Below are 12,508 nucleotides of genomic sequence, written 5' to 3' on the forward strand. Positions count from 1 at the left end.
ACATTATTTATATATCTACATATATATATCCATATGTATATATTTGTGTTTAGGATTTTGCGCTATTTTCACGTTTACGTCGTTAAATGACTCTTCACATTAATGGTTTAATGGTGAATAAACCGGTGCATGGAAAGATGTCGCTGGTGACGCATGGTTCATGGCCAATTGATACACAGCACCTGTGCAGCTACAATACGGCTGATGTTTTGTCGGTTACTGTACTGAGATGAATGGAGTAGAACAATGGACAATCGCTGGGTTGGACAAAGAACAAGTCTTGAGATGGTGCCGTTTATGTGATGTGTATCACTTTTACTGCAGCAAAGTACTTTCCTGAAATTCTAGCCGGGTGACAAGAACACACCTGTGACATGGAAACGATCTTTTATGACTTCATATTTTATTGAAAAGTTACAGAGAAGTTCCACTGGACAGGACAATATTTACAAATCCGACTGGACAAGTGGTGAGGCTTTAGGCCGTCAGAGCGTGCTCCCTGAAGACGATGGTCTTAGGGTTGATTCCCACGCTCTTGGTGGTGTTGTGAGTCTTGTATATGCCGATGAGACGGTCTGCGATCTCGAACATGTTGTTCCTCAGCGAGATGATGATGAACTGAGCGTTCTTGGTTTGTTCCTGCGGAGGGAGGCGAGGAGAGTGAGTCATGAGTGGGGCACACGCCCAGACACCTCCACGGTGAGCCACACTCACGTAAATGTAGCAGGCAACAATGGAGACGTTCTTGAAATCCAGCGCGGCGTCGATCTCGTCCATGAAGTAGAGCGGCGTGGGTTTGTAGTGGTGCAGCGCGAACACCAGCGCCAGAGAGCTGAGGGTCTTCTCTCCTCCGGAGAGGTTGAAGATTTTCTTCCAGCTCTTCTTGGGCGGACGAACGCTGCGTCCAGACGAACAGAGGAGTCAGCACAGGCGGGAGGGGGGCGGCTCCGGGGACTGCTGTCCTACCTGAACATGATGCCTTCAGAGAAGGGGTCCAGACTGTCCACCAGCTCCAGCTCCGCGTCGCCCCCTAGTGTCAGCATCTGGTAGTTCTCCTTCAGCTTGTTGGTGATGATGTTGAATCCAGTCATGAACTCGTTCAGCCGCTGCTTGCGCAGGTCCTCGTAGCCGCGCTTGAAGCGGTCCCTCTCCGCCGTGATCTCGTCCAGCTGGGCCACTCGCTGCAGGTACAGCTCCTCCTGAAAACACACCACCTTCCAGTTCACATGGCTCTTTCTCCTGCACTGCTCTGGGCTCCTTCACCTTCTTCTTGTACTCGGCGATGGTCCCCAGGTTGGGCTTCATCTGCGCACACTGCGTCTCCAGCGTGATCATCTTGTTGATGATGACGTTGGGGTCGGAGATGTCCTCCAGCTCCTCTGGAGTCAGGGTGGGGATTAGCTCAGCCTCTTGGCCCTCGATGGCGTGCAGCGACAGCTTGGTGACCTGCACAGAGGCACCACACCCTGCTGTTAGCGCTGGCCTTCAGGTCGGCAGCGTGCCACGCACCTCCTTCTGCCAGTGCTTGATCTTGCCGTCGTGCTCGGCGATGATGGCCTCGATCTTCTCGATGCGCAGCCGCACGCTGAGCGACTCCTCCTGCAGCGCGTGCTCCTGCTGCTGCAGAGCCTTGATCTGGTTGGACACTGCCTCGCACTGCTCCTGCACCTCCGGAAGTTCTGCCTGCAGGAGCCACAGGGCTGCCATGTTCAACTGACCCCAGTGATGGAAGGACCTAATGTCTCACCTCGGCTGCGTGACACGCGTTCATGATCTCCCCGGCCTGGTCTTCTAGCTTCTTCAGCTGGTCGGTGAATTCAGCCAGAGACTTCTCGTTCTCCTCGATCTCTGCCTGCAGACGGGTCACGCTCTCCTCACACTTCTTCAGGTTTCTGCAAGGCAGACGCGGCAGCGTGAGCCACACTCCCTACCAAACAGTTCCCGGCGATGCTCACCGATCGGCCGTCTTGATGGCCACCTGAGCCTTGGTGATGGTGGAGGAGCAGTCGTCCAGCTCCTTGTTGACCTTGTCCAGCTTGTCCTGCTGAGCCTTTAGCTTGTGGCTGTTGATCTCCACGATGAGGTTGTGGAGCCGCTTCACCTCGCTCTCCACTTTCCCAGCTTTGCTGGACGCTGCCTCGAAGTCTGTCAAAAGTCGGGAACAGAGAAGTGGGTTCAGGAAGGGGATCTCGGCGGCGCTGACTCAGGTCCGTCCCTCGTGGCCGGAGGCACTGTTTGTTGTCAGAACTTTGTAAAAGCGTAAACACAAGCTGGTGTTCCTGGAGAACATTACCCTTCTTGAAGGCTTCCAGACGTTTCTCCATCTGTTTCTGCTTGACTTTGTCTGGAGCTGCAGCCAGCACGTTGCCTTCCAGTTCCTTAATCTGCAGTTTCAAGTGGGTCTCCTGGTCAGCCAGACTCTGATGGAGGCAGGAGAGTTTAGATCAGTGCATGAATCCAGCCACGCTGTGACGGAGGGACGCTGCGCACTGTGATGCTCTTGGTGAACTTCTCCAGCGTGTTGGTCATGTCGCGGAGCTGCGGCCGGAGCTGCTGGACGCTCTCCTCCAGCTGGAGCTTCTTCTCCTGGCAGCCCTGCAGTTTGCCCACTTTCTCCTTAAGCTTGTCCTCCATACGGTCGAGCTGCAGAGCAAACACACCATTGAGGACCCCCCCCAGAAGCTGTCTGAGGAACCGAGGTGACACTGGCAGACAATAACATCAGCACAGTCTGAACAGCAGGTGCAGATGAGGCAGAGCCTCTGGCAGTTAGAGAAGAGAGTGAGCTGTCGCTGAGGACTTGAAACATTAAATGGCTGCTGTTTCACTTTGCAGTGTTCGAGGAGTGATCTCCAGCGTGGGCAAGAAGGAAACTCAACATCCACTGGAATGTGAAGGAGCAGAATCAGATTGAATGCCATGGCCAGTGGCGATCCCACCAACTAGGACAGTGCTTTGGGAAATGTGCAGTCAAAAACATAATCGCAATAAAATAAAATAAATTTCTGACTCATTCAACTACAGATATTTCTGACGGAAGGAAGCACATTCATGCAAAGGATCATGGGATTGATAAGGCACTGCCTTTGCTAAACAACTGCTGCAGTCTAGTGTTTTGGGCTTTTCTAAACAGCCCACGATGAAGACTTCCTCTTCTCGCATGTGAAGCCATGTGGGTTCACGGGTTGAGATGCAAAAACAATTTTGTTTTGCCATTTGCCATCAGTCGAGACCAAAACAGAGTCACTGTTTTTCTAGTTCTCATTGCCTTCTAGAACAGAACAGCATAGTGGCCATTTTGTAAACTTAAACCCAATATAACTTTTAAATACAACTGTTTGATGCAAAGACACTCTGAGAATGTAAGATCCAGTTACAGAACAAAAGTGGAGTCAGTTGTAATTGACAGTGGCCTCTCCGTCCTCACCTCCTGCTGAGAGACCTCGGTGCCAATAGAGGAGCCCATGCGGCCCTTCAGGACTCTCCCTCCTCCAGTCATGGTTCCTGCAGACAAACGTTGATGCAGATGAGTGGAAATCACCAAGAGAGGCACCTCCCACACGCACCGGCCATCTCGATGATCTGCCCTTTCAGGGTCACTACTCTCCAGCGCCGGTCCTTCTGGAAGGCCATGCGTGTGGCCTGCTCCATGTCCTGGGCCACCAGCGTGTCCCTCAGGGCGAAGTAGAAGGCCGGGCGCACGCTTTGGTCCTGCACTCGAACCATGTCGAAGAGACGAGGGCTGTTCTCGGGGGTCGTGATGGGAGCCATGAGCCTCTCCCACACTTTCATCTGCAGGAGATGCCAGCAACCACCATCAGAATTCCCATGGATTTAACCTCAAAAGTTATTATTATTCATATCTTCCCACATCAACTGAGAGACAAAATCTCTCCAGTGTGTCCTGGGGCTTCCTCCCAAATGGGAAACCTCACCAAAAAGAAGATGAGCCACATCAAACAGCTTCAGTGGCCCCCCATACCCCCAGTTGATCTCAAGGTTTGGGCCCAATTTGTAAATGTAAATAATAGTTTGGTGAGGAAAACTTCATGCGAGACCTTATCAAGGCCGATGAACGTGGCTACACCGATGTTCTGCTCTTTCAAGAAGGTGACGCATTTCTGAGCCGTGTCGATGGTGTCCACCACGATGTTGTCCAAAGCACCACAACTGGAGGAGATGGCCACATCAAACTTCTCGTCGATGGCCCCGAGGTCACCCTGCCAGCAAGACACCAAGGTTGATTCACTGCACATCAGAACCCATCTGCCTTCATGTGAAAAGGAATTGAAGAGGAAAAGTCGAAATAATTTATTGAAAACTTGTATTTACCAGGCGTCCCAGAATGCCAGGGATCCTGCCGCTCCTCTTCTGCTGCATCAGAGCGTCCAGGACTTTGCCTCTGCTGCGGTTGGAGGACAGAGAGCTCTTGGCTTCGTCCACCTTCTGTCTCATCTCTCGCACCACCTCTCTTGTCTCTGTGTCTGTCTTCACCAGTTGGTTCAGCTCTCCCTCATCCTGCCCAGGGTGGAGAAAGCGAGTCATCCTTGACATACTTGCACATCACCATCTACTCAACGCAAACCAAACAAAAACTCTACCTTCTGCAGCTCCTGCTCCAACTGCGGGATTTTGACCTGCAGGTCTTTAATGGCGGCTCGGCGCTCACGCAGAGTGTCGGCTGTGTTCTGCAGGGTCTGCTTAGCGGTGTTGAGCTGCGTCACGGCCGTGTTGTGGCGGCTCATGTATATGTCCAGCTCGGACTGAGCCAGGTCCATGTGCGAGCGGGTCTCGTTCACAGCCTTGCTGAGCTCCATCAGCTCCTTCTCTTTGGTCTGATCAAAGAGGAAAAGCTGCTTATCTGATGACGGTGTGGGCCACGAAGAGTTTTGTGTTGTGTTCACGGACCTCTTTGTCCTGCTGCAGCCCACTCGTCTCTTCCTTCAGACTCTCCATCACCTCCTTCAGCTTCTCTTCTTCCTTCAGCTTCTGTTTGTCCAGCTCCTCCTTACGAGCCGTCGCCTCTGAGATGGCCTTTTCGCTGTTCGCGGGAACACACCGCAGTTCCTCCAGCTGAGAAGGGAGGCGAGAGAGTTGTGACTCAAAACTACCACCACGTGCTCTCTGGCACCAGAGATGACGGAGGTAGCCACCTTTTCCTTGTCTTTCTCCAGCTGCTTCTGCATTTTCTTGTTCTTGCTCTTGGAGTGTTTTATCTTCTCGCGCACTTCGACATCCTGCAGGTCCAGCTGAGTGAACTTCTCCTTTTGAGCTTCGATGTACCTGTTGAGCTTGTTTTGATTCCTGCAGGAGACGAAACACAGTTAGCGACATCCATATTTCTTCATTCTAAAAAGATACATGGAGCATGTTCTTGACACCCAACGTGATGACTAAATCAAATCAGCCCCATTTGTTGTCAGGATGGAAAGAGGAAGCGCTTACTTCTCCACGTTTTTCAGCTCTTGGTTCTTTTTTGCCATTTCTTCAGCGATTTTGGCGTTCTTTTCAGAGAGTTCCTTGGTGTCTTCCTTGATCTTCTGCTTTTCTTGTTCTCTCTCCACAACACGCTTCTGCAGATCGTAACTACAAGACACCACGTGGAGGACAGTTATATATTTGTATACAAGCAAAGCATAAATCACATCACTGCTTCAAGGCTGAGAGCATTCAGATTTATTGCTCCACTGTCATCCACAGCCATCATCCTGTCATGGCACGCCGACAAGTGAGGTTTGTTTACAGTTGTTTAATTGAGAAGAGTTTTTGGTGGCGTAGCAGGTATTAGGATCTGGATCTTAAAACATCGACCGCTTAAAATGTCACTTTCCAATTTTGCTCAGAAAGTACAAAACTCTTCAGAAGTTGTGATTCTACTCACGCGTAGTACTGGTTGAGGCGACTCTTGTACTTGAAGAAGTCGTTCTCCAGGGTGAGAAACTCCACAGCTTTGTTTTTCTCCACCTCCAGAGCGTTTTTCTCCTTCTCCACGAGCTTCACTCTGTTGAGCTGACAAAGTAAACACACACATCAAGCAGACAACACAAATATGAAACTAGACAGAAAAGGCAACTTCATTTTAGACACACTTTGATACATTAAGTTGGACTTAAAATGTTCAATCAAAGCAAATATATTCAACAACAAATATAAAAACTGTGATTATAGGATAGAAATATGTTCGACTAATGTGTGTGAAAATATTGAATTTGATATCCGTCACAGCTTCCGCTTGGTAAATGGAAAGGTGGACATGAAATAGCTATTTCAGTTACATGAACATATATCCCTGTTAACTAGGATTTTAAATGACCATATTAGATGAGATTAGATTACCTTTATTTGCCCCCATAATGAACTTCTGTATATTTGGATTTAAAATGATGGCAGAAGGATCGACATGGGCTCAGAAAATGATCACCACCAGCAATTTATGAATGAGAGAATGCGGTTATTTGTGGTAAATCTTGATTCGCCAGAATGACTGTTATAATAGTGTAATAACCCTGTCCACCCTGAGGTACTGTGGAGGTTGTTTGGGATCATTTTTCCCTTAATTTACTTCAGAAAAGGTTCTTCAAAATTCTTTAAAAGAAGAACAAAGATTCCAACAATTTTAAATTAAGAAAACCTTGGGAAATCAATCAAAAATTGAAATGTGATTGACATATTTCACATGAATGAGGACCTTGGCTACATGTTTCAATGTGATATCAGCAGGTAACAATTACAATCCAACTGTTTTAGATGTTTTTGGGTGAAATGAAAAGCCAAGTCATGCATCCTTGGCTGAAAATGAGGCGCAGAGGAGGGCGTGTGGACCAGTGACAGAGACAAAGAGGTCGCTGCTCGTATGACTGCTCACCTTCTCCCCCCTCTGCTCATTGAGCAGCTCCATCCTGCGGGACAGTGTTTGGATCGGCTCCTTGAGACGGCAGGAGCCAATGATGTCCTCCAGGTACTCCAGCATGCCCTCGTCATGCTCCGTCTGGCCTTTAGGCTTCATCATAGCAATCTGCTCCACCTCGCCCTGCAGCAGTGAGACACAAAGACGGGTGCAATCAGTGTGGATGGAAGTTAAGGTTTTTTTTTTTTTGAAAACAACAACATTAAAAACAGTGTTAGAAAGGCCCTGCTGAGCCGGCGTCTGTCACATTTAGGAGCACCTGCAGAGTGAATGACGGCCAGCGCAGTCTCTGGTCATTAGTGTGACGGTTAACATCAATTTAATACACATTCCATGAAAAAGAAATGGAAAAATTCCACAGCAACTTTTTCTTAGCATTCACTACTGTGATTTTTATTGTCTCAGCCAGTATGAAGTACTTCAATGTATCTACCCATGATTTAAATATACACATAGTTACACATCCAGTCTGGTGAATTTCTAACATTCATAAAATACTGGTCTTGAGTTTCTAAAAATAATGTAAAATTGCTCAAAAAAAACCCAACAAAATCTCACAGATATACATGTAATATTACATTCAAATTGTCATCAACACTGAAATAAAACAAGCATGCTACAAATTTAAATGAAAACATGTGCCTGTTTATGTGGAAGGTAACAAGAAAATAACTACTTACGACTGAAATTTAGAAACGCATTACAATCTAAACTCCAGGACAGTTTAAGGTGACTAATATACCGAAGAACGGATTATAGTTCTTTCCATGTCCACACGTGAATCATGAGCAGAGAGAATGACCAAGGCCACACACTGCACCAAATCACATCAAGTAATTTCAAGTATCAGCCGTTTTTCCATGTTGTTTGTGTTGTCGTATTTTGGAACAAGAAAAAGTAAAAAGTACTTGTAGCGAGTTACTGTAGCTTTGAGTGAGAGCCATTATAATCAATAATAAACCAAGTAAGCAGCAATCACAGCAAAAAAACTTAAAAAGTCAATGTGAAATAAGCAGTTTTAGTGGTATTAATACAGAATAAAAGAACAAAATGAGGCAGATGTATAGCCATGATAATGAATGGTGTGTGTGCTCCTGCCACAGTGAAGCAGCACTGCTAATATTGGGGTTGGGGTCAATTCTCACACGCCAATATTTACGTGCTGCTAAAGCGTGGCAGGTACATGGGGAAAAGAATAGGTCCAATCTGTCTTTAAAATAGAAATGAGCACACCAAAAGGTCAACCCAGACCCGGTTAGGTCAGTTTAAAAATAATGCGTTTCCTTAAAATCCTAAAGCAGCAAATAATGGTTCGCACTTTTATCACACGGTATCAAACCATGATGCGCTGCTAGAGCACTTTAAGGTGAGTCACAAGGAGCAAATTGGTTCGGAAGTCCGGAGCACCATGTCATGATCAAACAAGATTCAAGTCCAACAAGAATAGTTAGAAGAGTGGTAAAAATATTATCACCACCAAAGTAAAAAAGAACACAAATGACCTGCAAGATGAGGAATCTGTTGTGATCCAGGTCAATTCCATGGCTCCGAAGTAAAACTCCAACTTCTTTGAAAGTAGCCTTCTTGCCATTGACATAATAGGCCGAGGAGTTGTCTTTGTTGGCCGTCCTGGAAACATAGAACTTGCTGTTGGGGATAACTTCGTAGTCATCTCCTTCCTGACTCAGAGGGGGGAGGGGCAGAAGAGACACAGCAGCTTAGAGCAGAACAGTACAGCAGAGGCTCACTGTGCTCAGCAGATAACACAAATAACACTCCATAACACCCAAACTGTACGAAGACAAGCGCTACTAGTACAAGGAACATTTAGCAAACATTGACTTTAAAGCCTCACTCGCCATGCTGCTCTGTATGGCTAATGTTTGGCATCAATTAAGTGCAAGTTCATTAAAATAAAATGCACTTTAACAAAGAGCAATTAATTATGCCCTGATATTTTAAATAAAAAGAAATTAAATTCATTAGATTGAGAGCATGAATTGTAGATAATGTAAATAATTGCTTATAGTTTATTTATTGTTAGTTCATAATAACATCCAATTAGTTTCAGCCAACCACTACATTAATTACGAGCAATTATTTAGAAAAATAAAAATATATAAAGCAATATTCCATGAAAAATAAAAGGGGCTTCAATCAGAAGTGTTTCAGAAGTCAATGAGTGTAAGTGTGTGTGTGTGTGTTATATTTAAGGTCCCTCAATATCAGCACTTTTGTTTTTGATAAGTTTCATGAGCTGTGTAAACCAACAAAAAAAAATAACAATCCTGTCAGTTCTTTAAAACCAGTTTTCACAAAATTACGAGGGAAATCCAAACTGATCTTTTGTCACCTAATCCACATGTGTCAACATATGCAAGTTGCAGAAGTGTGTACCTTATCAATAATCTTTTGAAAGTGCACCTCCACGGTGCAGCTCTGTACGTCTTTGTGTTCGTCAGAACTGTGGATCAGCACTGAGAGCTTTTTGGATCTGATCTTTTGAGCTCGGTATCCAAACACAAACAGCATGGAATCTATCACATTTGACTTGCCGCTTCCATTTGGACCAATGATGCATGAGAAGCGCTGAGAAAATAGAAACAAAATTATGTGTAAAAGCAGTAGTGACACAACTACAGTATTTACACACCTACATGTTTAATGGCGTCAATTTAGCTTTTAATCTAGATATACACAACATATTTTAAACCGGTGAAACAGACATGAGTTACTTAAAATAAATATAAATTATATATATATATATCAAATGAATAGGTGAGAATAAAATAAAAGTTTACAAGTGCATTCCAGAAACATTTGAATTGGATTTTAAAAAATAATAAAATAAAAACTCATTAAAGTTTTTGGGCAACAACAAAATTAATGCACAAAGCAAAAATAAAAGATATAAGGGAAAACAGGAATTGAAAAATTGCACACACTGCTCAATATTAATTTCTTAATTTAAAAAAAGTAAGGCAGAAGGGAGAGACAAGCGATAGGTTATTACTAAACTTCACAGCACAGTAGCTGTGTCTGTTTTTGGGGCCTAAAATTATTCATACAAAAAAAAACTGTCAAAGTGAACTATAAATCTGACTGACCAACATTTATGTGCTACATAACCAGAGTGACATTATTAAACAACTGAGCTTGATTTTTAGGTCAACATTAGATGCAAATCAGAGTCTTGTCACTACTTTTTGGTGGTTTTCTAAGTGCTGATTTCTAAATGTAATACAGCCAAGTTGTTGACCAACGATTGTGATTCTGCCCATACCTTGTGAAAAGGCCCCAAAATCTGCTCCCCAGCGTAAGACTTAAAGTTGCGATTGACCAAGTGTGTTATCATCAGGCGGGGCGCGCCCGGTTCATTGGTCATCGATGGGGGCGGGGGTGGGGGGATGCTACCGAGGATCTCCTCCAAACTTCGGTTATCAACCGCCTCGGCAGCTTCCCCATGAGTAGGATCTGTGGCAGAGAGGCACAACTTTTATTCGCTTGTGCAGTCAGTTTCAGGTGGGGGGAGAGGGTGAGGGAACGGGGGGCTGCACTGCTGCGTGGGGGAGGGGAAGAGGAGCAAAAAAACACACGCCAAACAAAACACAAACAGCGAGCAGGACAAGCGAATAAAGTTGACAGCCGCTATATTTCGGCTTTCATTCAAAAACACGAACAAGCGACCGATCAGAGCCGCGAGGGCATTCATTATGACACAAACGCGTTCTGTCAGAGGACGTGACAGAAGATGCGGCACTTCATTGTCGATAAAATGAATCTATAAACACATTTGATGAAAAAAATCCACCGGAGATTCGACCTAAACGCCACGATGAATCCTAACTGACATACGCGTCTTGAATTTCAGTGATAGATTCAACGAAAGCGACTGCAATAACAAACAGACCGATAATCTATTGTGCTCACATAAACAACCTCGATGACAGCAAATGAAGTTCAAGCTTCCACACAACAACGCAAAATACAGGAAACTTTTTTGTCAGGGCCTTTAAGACGTTTTAGCAATAATGTCCAAGATAAATGCAGTACACACAAAAGGTTGATGATAGAAAATGAATTACCTTGTTAACCGCTATAATCCCGAATCAATCGACGCTGTTGTAATTTCATTTTCACAAGTTACTAATGTGATCCATTAAAAGAAGAAAAAAACAAGCAGCCACTGCCATGACGGCAACAAAAGCTTCGCCAGGGACTGAACACAACTTATTTAGATCGGCAGACGCCAAAAAGAGAGCCTTTGTTACTTGCCAGTTGACGGTGGTGATTCCTCCTCCTGGTCTTTGGGGTTTGTTTCTGCAGAGGGAACATCCAACTCGTCCTCGGAGTCATCCCGAGGCTGCGACCCCTTTCCTCTTGACTTGGCGGAAGCGGTGGAGCTCTTTGCACTTTTAGATGTCATTTTTAGCGATCTAAAGGGGGTCATTGGTAGAGAGGGGATATCCATGAGTGGGTTGTGATCCAGGGAATCTTCGTCATGTTTGTTTTGAGTGCCAGAAATAACAATACCCACACTAAAATCACATTGCTGCACATGTAACGCTTGTTTTCACATTGATTTAAGAATGCATAAACGTGAAGTCTGAAAGTTCTAGATTATAAAAAGGAAATCATTTTACCGTTACGTTTCTCTCATTGTATAACGCTATTCGTTAGAAGTATAAATTAACTTAACTCATAAGTACAGGTCCAAGCTGTAGTTTACAAATTAAACGGTAAAAGCAACGAGAGAAGTTATCTTAAGCACGTGAATCTAAGCCAAAAAACAAATTATTTTTATTTTAGTGTCAGGAAATGCGCATCAGTGACAGCTAATTTTGAAGTACGTCATGTAACTGATTTACTTGTCAGGAAAGGTCCTAATGTATTTATCGATGGCTTCAGCTAATAACTATTATAACTGATAATGGCAGGGTGATAATAATTAATAGTACATATTGAAGATTTTTTTTGTGAATAAAGTTCAAGTAATTGTTACGACAAACTCCATTAGCTTAGCAACGGCTAAATACTTTGACGTAGACAGTCGGAAAAGGTACAGTGAGCTTCTATGCGAATTGAATTCATACATGTAGTAAACATACTAGAATGCAATTAAATGTATGCCGCTTAGTTTTGTCGTGAAAACATATTTCCGCTTTCCGAAAATGCGTATAAAGTGGTCATGTACACATCATATATCCCAATTTTAGACGCTGCGATAACGCGAATTTCAGCAAATAGACGGACCCCCAGCGGAACCACTCGCAGTATCCCCGGGTGCCTGCAACACTACGCGCCTAATCCGTGGAATTCCTCCTGTCTGGTCCAAGCCTCGATTCAAAATCTGAAAAGGTGTGAAAACGTATAATCCATAGATTCAGCCCAGTGTGGTTCCGAGTGGCTGTACTCACAGGGAAGCTGCGGCTTGTAAATGGCGCCTAAACGGAGGGGCGAACCAGATTCGTTACTAACTGACGCAATGCATCATGGTACGTTGAAAAAGAGGCAGAAAAAAACAGATTCAAAAAGAGGGACCAATCTACGGAAGCGTATAGCGTTCACAGTAATATTTAACTGCTCGTAGTTTATCACCTG

General features: G+C 44.9%; 1 protein-coding gene across 4 annotated transcripts; it reads right to left on the reverse strand.

Moving 5' to 3' along the window:
- Nucleotides 1–398: 398 nt before the first annotated feature.
- Nucleotides 399–12,406, reverse strand: smc4 (structural maintenance of chromosomes 4). Of its 4 annotated transcripts, none has more exons than XM_053872902.1 (24): nucleotides 12,325–12,406; nucleotides 11,183–11,343; nucleotides 10,191–10,381; nucleotides 9,305–9,496; nucleotides 8,410–8,586; nucleotides 6,866–7,030; nucleotides 5,882–6,009; nucleotides 5,446–5,586; nucleotides 5,154–5,304; nucleotides 4,909–5,073; nucleotides 4,602–4,835; nucleotides 4,333–4,518; nucleotides 4,059–4,220; nucleotides 3,567–3,792; nucleotides 3,428–3,504; nucleotides 2,491–2,643; nucleotides 2,294–2,420; nucleotides 1,956–2,145; nucleotides 1,748–1,892; nucleotides 1,510–1,683; nucleotides 1,264–1,446; nucleotides 967–1,199; nucleotides 715–898; nucleotides 399–639 (listed from the first exon to the last, which is right to left on the reverse strand). In XM_053872902.1, exons 2-24 carry the CDS (start codon nucleotides 11,331–11,333, stop codon nucleotides 478–480), a joined length of 3,897 nt encoding a protein of 1,298 aa, XP_053728877.1. In that variant the 5' UTR covers nucleotides 11,334–11,343; nucleotides 12,325–12,406; the 3' UTR covers nucleotides 399–477. The 4 variants fall into 4 exon arrangements, 3 of the variants coding, with proteins under 3 accessions (XP_053728877.1, XP_053728878.1, XP_053728879.1); XM_053872903.1 differs by having other exon boundaries at nucleotides 12,211–12,328; XM_053872904.1 differs by lacking the exon at nucleotides 12,325–12,406 and adding an exon at nucleotides 12,161–12,179.
- Between the last annotated feature and the right edge of the window lie 102 nt (nucleotides 12,407–12,508).

This window comes from Synchiropus splendidus, chromosome 8, assembly GCF_027744825.2.
Source record: "Synchiropus splendidus isolate RoL2022-P1 chromosome 8, RoL_Sspl_1.0, whole genome shotgun sequence".
NCBI lineage: Eukaryota > Metazoa > Chordata > Actinopteri > Syngnathiformes > Callionymidae > Synchiropus > Synchiropus splendidus.